Genomic DNA, 14,161 nt, shown 5'->3' with positions numbered 1-14,161 from the left:
GAGTGTGTGGAAGATAGTTGAGCACTGCTAGAATTTAACTTGTAAATAATGGGAGTGGCATGCACAAAAGAGTAAGTGGGTCCAAAAAAATGAAAGGCTTTCGATGCCATTCTGAAGAGTTTGGTCTGTGGATCATGAGAATCCATTGAAAGATTTCAACCGAGAAGTTAATTCAGTTATACGTGTATTTTAAGTACTTAATATGGATAGATTGGGGAAGAACTTCACTAAATATTCATTTACTATAATCCGGAGATAATGAAGAGCTGCACTGGTAAAATGTAGAGATAGAGAAGAGAGGGGATTCAAGCGATATTTAGGAAATATAATGAATAGGACTTAGTACCCAGATGGATGTAATATGTAAGAGAAAAGAAGTAAGCTTCTCATAAAATTAAATTTGTTTTGGTTTTATCTAATTTGTTTTGATATATATCTAATTTAAAAAATCAATTTTGAAAGAATTCTGAGCAGGAGAAAGTAGAAATATAAATATAGAGACCTGTTATCACTTGCTTTGCCGTTTACGCTTGAGATCCAAGTTAATTATTGTTTAATGGTCTTATGATATTAGAAGGGGCAGTGCATGTAAAGAAAATGCTTATCTAATTGAGGGAAATGCATTTTTTTAATAGATTTTTATGAAACCAGATTTTGCCTTGGATGATTCCTTAACTTTTAATTCAGTTTTACCATGGTCTCATTTTAATACTGCTGGTGGAAAAGGAAATCGCGATGCAGCTTCCTCAAAGTTGCTACAAGAAAAGGTATTTTCTTTTTTACTTTTTCCATCTAGAAAACTTTATCTTAGTTACGTGGTACTATTTGGCATGGGTTCAGATTCAGTTATTTAGTACGCATTACTTCTTTTATTTTATTGTTACTGGTAATTTATAAGCCACCAAATCTTAACTGATTTTTGATTCAATGGAATATAGGTTGTTCTAGTGGAAAAGGAAAAGCTTAGAGTGCTTCTTATCTGAAACAACAAGTGATGGAATTTCAGTTGAAAGGATATATAAGATAATACATGTAATTATAATTGCTTTACATTTATCCCAAACAATATATTGGTCAATTTTATATTCTTTATGATTTAAAGCACAGAAAATTAACTTTTCTTGAGGAACTATTTTTTTTTTCATTTACATACTAAGGGTGATTATTTTGAAGCAAAAGTATCGTATCAATATACCTATTGTATCTTTAGCTTTTCAAAGTCTAGTCTTTTGTGCGTTGTTAGTCAGCAATTTAAAAAGTTTTACAGCGTTCTGTATTTCAGGAGTCAACTTTTTGAATGTCATTTAAAATATAGAACTTTAAAAATATCTTCACTTGATCTTAGCCAGAAGGCTGAAAAGCGATAGAACATTAAAAATATCGTGACTCACATATCAAGACTTAAAATTTGAACAGGAAGTAAAGACTTTTGATTTCTGTTCCCCCCCCCCCCCCCTCAGCACTCAGTTTAGGGTTTTTCTATAAATGACTATGGTTCTTAAATTGAAAAAAAAAAAAAAACATTTGTTTTAATCTAGTGACATCTATTGTCAGTATAAAGCTTGTCTCAGGAAGACTGTTCAATAAATTAGTTCCGATCCTTCACAGTAACTGAAGAAAGACCTAGGCTGGGGAGGATAGGAGAAGAAATTTAGAGAAAGAATCATGAGTATTCCTTTTCTTACAGTTAAAAATGAAAATGAATTCACTTTTTCCTTTGGCAACATTTGACCTATAAAGATTTCCTTGAATAAGAAAAAATTCATAAATTTAATGAAAATGTTGGATTTGTGGACATAGGCTCACCCCAGATGTCTTTTTCACATTTTCATTATGTGCCCCGGTAGAATAATACCTTGAAAGAGAAATACAACAAAAGCCCATAAAAAAATCTTATCGGTCTATATGGATACTTAGGAATACTTTAAAAGTTATTGTTTCCTTTATAGAATTTTAATAGGAAATGGATTATGAAAATATTATGCCTTTGAAAAAATAAAGCAATGAAATATTGATAAGTTGCCAGAATCTTTGAAATTCAAATGAAATTATTTTCTTATGCTAAATATTTAAAGTGACTAAAGTAATGGAATTTTTTTTTGGTGGAGGGTAAGTTGCAGAATCAGGTTTGTTATATTTACATTCTGGCTCCTTGTCATTCTACTCTGTTCTTAGAAAAGTAATGGAAGATAAGATTCTAAGCACACTTTCAAACTTACTTTATGATTGACATTAGCTGTTTTATCTTGCTAGCTTTAAAGAGGGAGTGGGGATAATACTACAACTAGGGTCAGAGAAATTTGTATCCTATTGTAGGGCTACCCAGAGTGTTGGTCTGTGATGAGATAGGGAGTTTGCACTAGAATGTATATCATTGCACTGCTTCCTTCATTAAACATGTCTTTCTGTGAGGTAGTTGATTTACTTTTCAAAGTTCCTTATTTTATCATGGACCTATTAAATAGTTCACAGACTGGCAGCAGCATATAAACTGCCTTCTGAATAGCACTGTCTAAAGGAGTTATCCATTCTCCATTTACTATTCTGAAAATTGAGTCCATTTTAGCTTGCAGTGTACCATAATACCTTTGTCCCCATATTGCTCTTTAGGAAAATAAATGAACAGTTGTTTTGAAGATGAACAACAGCAAAATATAAACTCAAGAAATTTAAACTGTAGAACAGTTTCTTATTCGTAACCTATTTTATATTATGATAGATTACCGAAGGAGCCTTACTGAAGATTTGTCATTCTGCATGGTTTTAAGGAAGCAGGCTTACCGACTGAATGATCTCTTTGAATCTTATGAGTCTTAAATGTTGAAAGTCCTTGAACCCTTAAATGCTATGAATGAATTCTCTTGAGATGTTCAGCGATAATCACTAAATTTTGAGCTATGTGTTAATGAATCTATAAGTGAAAAAATGAGAGCCAAAATGGAAAGATAATGTAGCCAAAAGAGTCATATGCAGTTCAAAAGGAAGAAAAGGCGTTTTAGAAGTCTGTATTTGAAATTAGAAAATATTTTTAATATATTAAAATCTAGGACTTAATCTTGGTAGTATTACAAATAAAATATATATAAACTCATGTTTAAGACATTTGTCAGCCTTTTAAGAGGAAAATACATTGAAAATAAACTGAATTTTACAAATCAATAAAAGAATAATTTTTGAAATGTAAAATAAGTAGTCTTGAAAAAAGACCCAAATTATGTTAGTACTTTATATAATTTGTGACTGGACACCAATCTGTCTTTTGTGGATTCTTTCCATTTTGAGGCAGCTTGGTATAGTAGAAAGAACTTTAAAAAAGAACTTCAGCTTTTGAGTCATACCTGGGTTCAAATTTTGGTTTTGCCACTTACTAACCACATGTCTTTATTCAAGTGATTTAATGTCTCTGAGCCTCAGTTTCCTCATCTGTAAAATAAGAATAATAATACCTGTATTCTGATATTGTTAAATTAGAAAATGATGTATATGAAATATCAATGCCTGGTACATAGAAGGAGGAAGTCAATAAATGGTAATTATAATCATCTTTTAGTCAGATAAGTGATGTGTAATGTTGGTGATGGCAATGATGTGTGGGAGTTAAGGAGATCATTCTCTCTCAGATCTTAGATTTTCTGAAACGAGATTATAATCTGAGATGACTGCGGGTACTCTTACTTTTTAGAAAGTAGTTGATGTTTGGAGGACAGTGATGGTAGGGACAGAAAAAGGTAAATCATCTTCTGTTCTTTTGTCTTATATGTATTAATCTTTGGGCTGTACCTTTCGTCTTCCTTCTATTTTGCTATGCCCAATATCAAAGATCCCATAATTAAACAGTTTATACAATGAGTTTTAAATTACATGTGGAAATCTTATATCATTTTCAGAAAGTATTTGGATAGTCAAGGAAGGTATACTTATAATACTCCATGATTTTTTTTCCTTCCCTCTTAAGCTGAGCCATTATCTGGATATTGTGGAAGTAAACATTGCTCATCAGATCTCTCTACGTTCAGAAGCATTTTTTCATGCAATGACCTCTCAACACGAATTGCAGGACTACCTCAAGAAAACTTCCCAGGCTGTAAAAATGCTTCGTGATAAAATTGCACAGATTGATAAAGTAATGTGTGAAGGACCACTACACATTTTAAGACTGGCACTTACCAGAAATAATTGTGTTAAAGTGTATAATAAACTGAAGTTAATGGCCACTGTACACCAGACTCAGCCTACAGTACAGGTGTTGTTATCTACTTCTGAATTTGTTGGAGCATTGGACTTAATAGCAACAACACAAGAGGTTCTACAGCAGGAACTTCAGGGCATTCACAGCTTCCGGTATGTCCATTAAGTAAACCATTAGAAATAATGTTAGAATTTTAAAGGATAAATTTTAGTGTGCAATGTTAGCTGAAGAAGTGTGAATATATTTAAAGTTACATGGTTATTTTTTCTTCCAGATCTGTTTAGTAATGTTATTATTCTGATATTTTAGTCTTAGCTAAACAAACAAAAACCATCAAGACCAATATGTACAGAGACATTTACAGAAAAGCAAAATCAAATTTTCTATTAGATGAAATTAATGAAAGGCCACTCACAAGTGTGAAAATGATAACATTTAGAAAATGTTGAAATATTTTTTTGTCAACATAGATCAAGGTGTAGGAATGAATACCAGTATATATAAAATTATATTCATTTTAAAAGCTCTTGAATAGGTTTTAAATTTATTATGTAATCTTAAAAATATAAAGTAAAATTAAAAAACAAAAAAGCTGGGGACAGAGGTAGCAGTGTTTGACCCCAGGTAAAAAGTTTTATAGAGGAGGAAAAAGGGCATATCAAGTAGAGAAACTGGTGAGAAAGGAAAAAAAAAAACAACTCTTAAATAGCTTAATAATTTATTTCTGATTTGTCGTCTGTTACCACATTACAAAAAATTCTACATGGTGTTAGAAAAGACCCAATTTCTCCTAAATTCTTATTTTGAGTATAAGATTAGAATTTTAGTTATTTTATGTGACATCACGTCAAAATGTTTGATTTACAGATAAAAATTTCATTCAGTTAAGCAGACTTGCAGTGTCCTTGTGGAAGTTCCTATTTGTTTGTAAATGCATTCACACCTTACACTACTGAATAACTACAAAGAAGTTTTATGGAAGATATGTGCTCTGTAACTTAATAGATGCTTACTATATTCTGGAAAACTTAACTTCAAAATGTTTTTTTTTTTTTTACATTTTTTAAATAAGTTTATTTTAATTGAATTATGAATTCTTATTGACTAAGGATATATCATTGGAACATTTATTTAGAAAGCATTTTTTAAAATTTGGCCCAAATTTAATTACATAAATGACCGATTCATTCATTCATTCATTCATTCATTGAAGAAATTGGTTTTTGATCACTTATTACATGTCATAATACATCAAGTAGAATACTGGAAATACAACAATGAACAAAGCAGAGGTGTTCTCTGCTCACACTGTTTTTATAATTTATATGGCAAGGCAGATACAGAAATTACTGGGTAGTTATGATATAGTGCAATACAGTATGATGATGAATGTACAGATTGTTTTGGAGTGCTAATCTTAGGGGAGGAACTTCATCAGATTTGGATGTTTACAGAAAAAGTTTGAATCACAAACCTCTTTGAGAATCTATTGAAAGCTGTGGTTAGACCTTCTTTCCATAAAAATAACCCTATACATTTTACAAGCCATTTTGAGTGGTTTGTAGTCCTTTGAAGCCTACTTTGGATTTTCTAGCATAGAGCAAAGGGTGACTAAATGATTTTAGTTTCCCTTTTATCTCTGAAATTTTAAATGTTTCTTTTTTTATGAATATATGTGAAATACATATATTAAAAAGTATTCGTGTTATAACTAGAAAAATAGACTTCTGTAATGATAGCAGCTGTTTTTCACTTATCACTACGGTAAAATATTATGAATGTTAATGAACATGGGGAGCCAGTTCTACAGAGCACTTTATCCTCTGAATAGAACAGTGCTGAAAAATAGAATCAAAGATTGAGTGCTCACCTGCTAAACACAAATCCTAAGACTGTTCTAATTTTTACCCCAAAGGTCATACAGTTTATTTTAATTTATTTTCCTTGCCTTAAGTTTATGCCCAGTTGTACTGATGAAAAGTATAGTCATCCAAAGCTATCTAGAATATATTTAAGAACAGGGTTGGTATTTATTCTCATTAGATTATGATATGTTGGAAGACATGAAGACTTTATAATCTTCTGTTTATTTTGAGCCTAAGGAAGAGTTTACCTTTATTTTCAATCTTACTTGATTTTTATTTGTAACGTAAAAGAAAAAAATGTTCTTCATAAAAAGATGTACAGTAAGCCCTTACTTAATGTTGTTAATGGGCTCTTGGAAATTGGCTTTCAGCAAAACGATGTTTAATGAACCCAATTTTACCATAGGCTAACTGATAAGAATAAGAGTTAAGTTCTTATGGCACATTTCTGGTCACAGAAACTTCACCAAACTTCTAAATAAGACCCCAAACACTTCTAATAGTAAACATTGAAATAAATGTGAGCTATACCTACATTTAAGAAAGATTAATAAAAACAAGATTTTAAAAATAAAGTAAGATAATTATTTTCCAACTCACTTATTCCAGTTCAGGGTTGCAGGGTACCAGAGCCTCTGGCGCTTGTCCTAGCAGCTCAGGAACCAACCCTGGACAAGATGCCTTTTTATTACAAAGTTTACTTACCCCCACCTCCACACTCAGACTGAGACAATTAAGACATGCCATATCACTTCATTAGCACGTCTTTGGGATGTGGAGTACCTGGAGAAAACTCTACACAGACATGGGGAGAACGTGCAGATATTACACAGACAGTGGTCCCAGCTGGGAATCTTTTTTTTTTTTTCCTTCTGTCATCAGTGAAAGGTATTTGAATGAAAGGATGTTATTCGAGTACCTGCCATATACGATTTTTAAAAGGACTTTCAATATTCTGATTGTCTACATTTTACTCAAATATCTTTCTATTATTTTTTAAGCACCTACACATATTTCGTATTCTTCATATGAAACATTTTTTTAAAGTGGCCTATCAAATGTCAGTTCCAGTATGGTTATCACTGTATAAAAGTTTGGTATCAGAACCGTGTTGAGTTTCTAACTTCTGATAAAACATCTTCATACACAAAGTAATTTTCAAAGATGAAAGTACTGTGAAAGAAAGTGTTTTGCTAATGAGAAAAAATACTGTCTCATAGTTGAAATAGGTTAAAGTTGACATATTATAACCCAGTTTTGTTTTGTTTTTAGTTACTGTCAAATCCTATCTGATGATTTACTTTCTTGACTTTATCATTCTTTTTGCTATAAAGTTTAAATATCAACATTAGTTACTTTTGTAGCTTCACAGCTGTTTTTAAGGCTGTTAACTTTATTTGGAAGCATCAGTTTTGAATTCTATTTTTGTTTGATTAATTTGACTAACAGGTATAATTGATTTCTTTTCTACTATAAACATTAGTTTTGTAAGCTATGTCCTTAATTTATTAACATGATTATTCTTTCCCAGTAGAAGATAAAGGGATATTGTACTTAAATTTCACACACCTTTTCTCTTTTTTTTTCATACTTAAGATAAATTTTAGTCATTTTTTTGTGGGACATGCCTTAGAAAAGCATAGGGTTTTACTTAAAATAAACCTTTCAGTAGAACCAAGGGACTCTCTTGGATTAATTTGTTGTGAATGGTCTTTCCATTTGCTAGATCTTAGTCTGAGTTTTGCTTTCAGCTATAATTTTTTTTCTAATGCTGTAAAGGGAGCTCTCATATCAAAATCTTTCAATAGTCAAATTACTACAATTGCAAATCTCTATTTAAAAAGAATTTGAATATTCTTATTTGCATATGATTTTTCTGTGTACTATTAACCTAATATATATTTTCTAGTCAGTAGTGGTAAATGCTTATGTATATTTTCTTTTTTCTCATTCTTTGTATTTTGTTGACCATATTATTTTCTGTATAGATTTGTGACTTCTGAACTACCAGAACTTTTTGTATATGCTCTCTAATGAAATTTGATGACATTCTTCTATATTTTATTGTCATTTGTGTTATTTAAAAAAATCTTTCTAAACGTCTTGGGCAAAATCTATGTTGTACACATCTTAATACATATTTATGGAATCTGACTTATCCAGGATATTACCAAATGTATCTTGACTCTTTATACCCTTCTCTTATTCTTTTACTTCCCATAATCATTGTCCCTAATTAACCATTTATAGTTTATGTATGACTATAGTTTTTAATGCTTGCTGTATTTAGAACTCTCAGAGAGCTTTTATTTGTTTCCACTTCTCTTTTATTAGATGATGATTTCTTTATGTAAAGTGAATCAGTGAAATGAATTTTAAACTGAAGCATTGTTTTCTGACATTTTTTCAGTTCTTTCACATGCTGTATCTTTTTATTTTTAATTTTTTGAATTTTTAAAAATGTATTTTTTAATTTAAGTGTAGCATACCACATCCCATCCAGATTAATTAAGTCAGACTTCAAAGGTAAGGCCTGCACATCTGAATTTTATTTAAAGCTCTCTAGGAGACTAATATACATCAGAATTGAGAAGACTTGTTTTTAATTGCCATTGTGGCCTCTACTTTTTCAGGATTTAGAATTAAAGTGGTAATATCTTCTTACATAATTTTATTACTTTATTATTTTTTTTAAAAAAATTTTTTTCCCCTTCTTTGATTCCCCCGCCACCCCCCATCCACACACACACACACACACACACACACACACACACACACACACTTTCACCCCTGACCTATGGATGTTGCTGTTTCCCTTTTTAAGAACTGGATCTCTGAAGGCAGGGCATCTCCTCCCACACGCTCACAGAGTGCACCCTGGGGCCTGGCATACCAGGGATATGATCTGTGGCGTGAACCCAGGACCTTCTGCGTGTAAAGCAGACGTGCTAACCACTATACTTTGGAGCCACCCACATAATTTTATTACTTTAAAAATACAATCTGCAACTAAAACATCTCCCTGTTTCTATTCAAAGATGGCTCTTCTAATGTGTTAGGGGTACAATGTGTCTGTTATCAGTGTAAAAATCCCACAGTTTGATTCTCTCTTCTGAATGTGGACAGTAATTTTACACAGTGGGAAATTTAGGCTCATTGCATAATTCATACTTATTAAAATGGATTTTTTGTACATTTGTTGACTTTTGTAATTTTAAAAAATTTTAAATGATTTTGCTGCTTAAGTTGTTACAAAATTGGGCATTTTTAATTATTAGGACAAAAACGTTTTTAACTATTATTCATGAAGTGAAATTTTGCTATTAGCAATAAAAAATATATGCTAATCAGTGTAATTTTATATCATTTGTAATCTGTACTAAAATAACTGAAAGTGTCGCTGAGGTTAATGACATTCAAATGTTTGATAAGCAGATGTAATACAGAAGTCTCATTATGGGCCAAGAAGTATATTTGAAAGTTTATATCTTGTAGGTTTTGACACAGAAAAGCTTCAGTTACCTTAAAATTCAAGAATACAGTTTTATTATTTGCTCATTTGCTCTTTTAGGTAAAGGTTTATGTAGAAACTCTTTTCACCATTGTTAACTTTTGTTTCTTGCTACTTATTACCACCATTACTCTCCTACCACCACTACTGTAAAATGTAAGAACATATTTTTAATTCTTTGGTACTCTGTACCAGGTACTGTATTAATTATATATTAAATATATTATTCCCCCCCCCCAAAAAAAAAAAAAACTGTGTGAGATATGTAATCTTATCTGAATTTAATAGATAAGGAAACTGGGGCATAGAAACTCTTAGATAACTTGCTCCAAGTCATATAAAATTTATAAAACAGTGGAGTCAAGATTCAACCCAGGTCTTATCTGACCCAAGAGTTACGTATGTTTTTTAATATATTTGATTGAGTATTTATAGGACCTCAAATATATTGCTCAGAAAACATTAATGCTAATTTTATAGTGTGATAGTTGTTAAAATGTGGGTAATTGAGTTATAGGTTTATTGAGCCAGGATCTACCATGGTAATTGATTTTAGGATAAAAATTAATGAAACTAACTTGTTTTTTAGTCAACTATAAACTTTTTTTTTTTTTTGGAAAACATTCAGTTAACTATAGGTTCTAATGTATTGTGGTTTCATTGGTCTGAGGTCACCTTGGGATTCCATTTAAGGAATTTTTATTATTGGAAGTATCAAAGGTAACAAATTCTTTGATCCTAATGTAATCTATAGTTTAGATCTTCAAAATGTATTTAGAAAACATCCACATTATATGTTCTGGGATGAAGCCAAAAAAACAAGTTTTCTGCTATTTGATGAAACTAGTATTACTGTAGAGTTTATTGATATATAAGTCTCTGATAAAGGCACACAAAGGTCATTGTAGTGAACACAGCTTAGTAGAAGATCTGAATTAATGTACAAATTGAGGCATGTCAGGTAATAAGTACTAGAATTGTTCAATTTATTTAGCGCATATGGACCTACATTTTTTTTTTTCAGAAAGTGATATTTAAGTTATTTTTTGTTTCAGTAGATTTTTTTTCGCCACTCTAAATTACTGAATGTGATTATTAGGACACATGCTTTAAAAATGAACTGTTAACAGATTTTATCATTAAATATTTTTCATAAGGTTAGTAATAATGTGCAGGCCATTATTACATCAGTTGTCAAAGTAGTTAAGAATATAAAAACAGTAAGAGCCAGGATGTATAGGTGAATCTTGTAGAACATGTTGATTCTGGAAGTTTTGTTTAAGGATTTATTTAGACAAATTTTTATGTATATATAACTGATTATGTAATAAATACTACTTGATGTTCAGATTCATATGTTCTTTTTTATATTTATCAGTCTTTAAAATTAGATAAGGACTGCATAAAAATGAAGTCACTTATGTAAGACAATATCTGGGGTCAAATAGAACCTCACCTATAAGTTGTAATACTGAAATGACAAAGTTTTTTTTTATTTAGATGCCCAAACATAGATACAGTCATATTAACTTCCTATCATAATTCTTTGGTAAGATTTGTTGAAGACTATTCATTTATACTTGAAGTTAACACGAACCTGAGTGTTCACCTCAAGTGAACCTTAAAAAGGAATATGATCTTTATAAAAGTTGAGAACCAAGCAATAGGAATATGTAGATTTATGTCCTACTCTGTTACTGCTTTAAAAAAAATTAATAAAAACAGAAACATATACAAAAATAGAGGAAATTACATGAAGAGAGTTATATGAAGTTGGATAAATTGTGATTCATCTGTGAGTTACAAACTCATGGCCAACTTTTGTTTTCTCAGTATCACTCCCCCTACTCCTGGATTGTTTTGAAACAAATCCAAACCATTATTTCATTTCATACATAAATATTTTATTATTTACCTTTAAGTTTTTCCATTAAGTTTTTAAAAAACATAACTAGTATTATTTGTTTTCAAATAGGTAGTGAGTTTTCAAATTTCCATTTGTCTCAAAAATCTTTTTGTTTGTTGAAATCAGGATCCAGATAATATCTATGCATTGTAATTAGTTGATGTATCTCAAATATCTTTTGATATATAGTTTTCCATTCTTGTATTCTCCCTTTTCAAAATATTTATTAAAGAAATTGAATTGCCTTGCAGAGCCTTCTCAAAGTCTGGATATTTGCTGACTGCATCCTCATGTTTAGCATGTTTTTGGTTATGTTTTGCATACACTGGTAGGTAGATTTAAAGATTTGACCAGATTTCAAAAAAATTTTAATTAAAAAGTTGCTTTTTGTCAAGAGCACCTAATAAGTAGTGCTATATATTTCAGTCAAAAGGTGTATATCTTGTTGTCTCTCTTTTCATGATATTAACATTTGGTGATCATTGCCTAGATTTATCATCTCATTATGGGTTGCAAATCCTGATATTCTAATTCCATACTTCCTTATTCATTAAGTGGAATATTTCCTTAAAGCATTATTTCTACATAACAATTATTTGATAACTCTGAAGGACATTTCTTATAAGCATAGGCAGGATAGTCTATATTCTTTTCCCTTAGCAGTTTTTAAAATGATGCATTGAAAATCTAGCATCTTTCAAAGTTTACTGTTAAGTTTTTAAAAAATATTTTTAGGAACACATGAATTTATATATATTTGAAGTGTTTAAGTTCTTTGTTGTTTTTATCAATGTTCAAATTGTCTTTTGTAGGAACCTCCTCAAATTCATTCTTGAGTTCTTTTGACATGATTCCATGAGTAGTCATTGATTGTATTTACTTTATGATACAATATTCATATTTTACATTTTCTACTCCAGAATTATAATCTGTCATTTCAGAAACTCTAGTTTCTTTTAGTTGGAAATGGTATTTAGAAATTACAGTCTGGATATCAGAAGTTTTCCTGGCTAAGAGGCCTTTATAGTGGACAAAGCTAGAAAATAATTTTTCCTTTATAAAGAAAAAAAACTTGACTTCATATTAATAGTTTCAATTTAAATTCAGAATTATAGAGTTTTTACTTATTCAGTTTTACTTATATATCTCTTTTGAACAGGCTGAAATTTATGGTTCCTAATAACATCAACATAATTAGTGATTTGTTTTATCCCAAAATGTAAATAGAATGCTCTCAGAGCTAACAATATGATTACTATAAATGTAGGATTTCTTTCTTTTCCTTAAGACATGTCCTTTGTAGGATGAATGGATAAATTAGTATGTTTTAAAGTCATTTGAAATAATTCCTCTTTGTGTAGATTTGCCACTAATTTGATATACACTTAAGTTCACTTGTTTCATTTGCTTTTGATAGTTAAGGATTGATCTTTTAAAATGTAATTTTTGTTTTATTACTATGTTAAGTAGTTACAGTGGTTCCATAGTCAAATCCATGAAATAAAGGATATACAGAGAAATTTAACTTATATTCTGGTCCCCTTCCTCCTTACCTACTCATAGAAGGTACTTATAGAAGTTACCATTTAAAGTTTTAGTTTATATTTATCCATTTATCATTCCCTCCATCCATCTCTTTATCTATCCATCTCTTCCTCATCTTAGATAAGCATTAACATACTATACATACTATTTTCCTAGCTGTTTCACCTTACAGTATATCCTGGAGATCATTTTACAGTATATATTCTTAATGGGGGGATAGCACCCCAAGGGGACAAAAATTTATTCTTGAAGGGTGAAAAAAAATCTTGGATATTACAATGGTTTGTGGCTCTCAAAAGGGCCAGGATATATAAACAAATATATAGCATATATGTGATATTAAAATTTCATAGAGAGGGGTGAAATACCTAAAAAGACTTGTTAGGGGAGCAATAGTGAAAAGAGGTTGAGAAACCACTCTATAGCAGTATGTAATTTATTAACTGGTATTCTTCAATTCTTTTAAAAGTGCATTGTATTTATTATATATTCAACTAGCCCCCATTGGTCAACATTTGGGTCGTTTCCATTCCTTTGCTGTTACTAACAGTGCTGTAATGAACTATGTTCTTTTGTAATTTTACCAGTGTATCTTTGAGACAGATTACAGGAAGTGAGATTCCTAGGTCAAAGGTTAATTGCTTATGTAATTTTGGTAGACACTTGCCAGATTCCCCTTATGGCAATGTTTTAGTTTGTACTAGGGGATAAATCTCAAATTTGTTTATCGTGAGATATTGGTGCCATTTATGAGAACCTTACTAGTTTTTTAAATGCTTTAAAAAATATAATTTTCATATTGCAAAATGCAAATTTATACATTATTTTACTCATCAAATTTTTCAAAATTATCACCCCTATTTACCATATGTTGTTTATAAAAGAAGAACAGCGAATCTGTCTAAAAGGTCACATGGTTTAAACTAATTTTTTAAAATGTGCTATATCTGATCTTGGTAAATAAACAAAGTTGCAGACATTAAGAATTTGTTTTTTAAGTAAATGTAGTGTATATATATTTTTTAAAATGTGTTTTTGATTTATACATGTTTAAATTTAAGATTAAATAGATTTCTCATTTGCCTATTTCACTTAATTTTTTGGAATACTTTGGACAAACTGGATTACCTAAGTTCTTCAACCCA

General features: G+C 30.4%; 1 protein-coding gene across 13 annotated transcripts in view; it reads left to right on the top strand.

Annotated features, from left to right (window-relative positions):
- Positions 1–14,161, top strand: part of VPS54 (VPS54 subunit of GARP complex) — an 88,070-nt gene that overhangs the window by 31,041 nt on the left and 42,868 nt on the right. For all 13 annotated transcript variants that reach the window (XR_001598814.2, XM_016159819.2, XM_016159817.2 and 10 more), the window contains 2 exons: positions 636–767; positions 3,956–4,341. Coding sequence is in view for 12 of the 13 variants with exons in the window: in XM_016159819.2 (XP_016015305.2) it covers positions 636–767; positions 3,956–4,341 (518 nt within the window). In the remaining variant the exon portion in view is untranslated. The remainder of the gene's footprint in view (positions 1–635; positions 768–3,955; positions 4,342–14,161) is intronic.

Source organism: Rousettus aegyptiacus, unplaced genomic scaffold (genome assembly GCF_014176215.1).
Source record: "Rousettus aegyptiacus isolate mRouAeg1 unplaced genomic scaffold, mRouAeg1.p scaffold_m13_p_7, whole genome shotgun sequence".
NCBI lineage: Eukaryota > Metazoa > Chordata > Mammalia > Chiroptera > Pteropodidae > Rousettus > Rousettus aegyptiacus.
The sequence above is the reverse complement of the archived record's forward strand: the minus strand, read 5'-3'. Positions and strand labels throughout refer to the sequence as shown.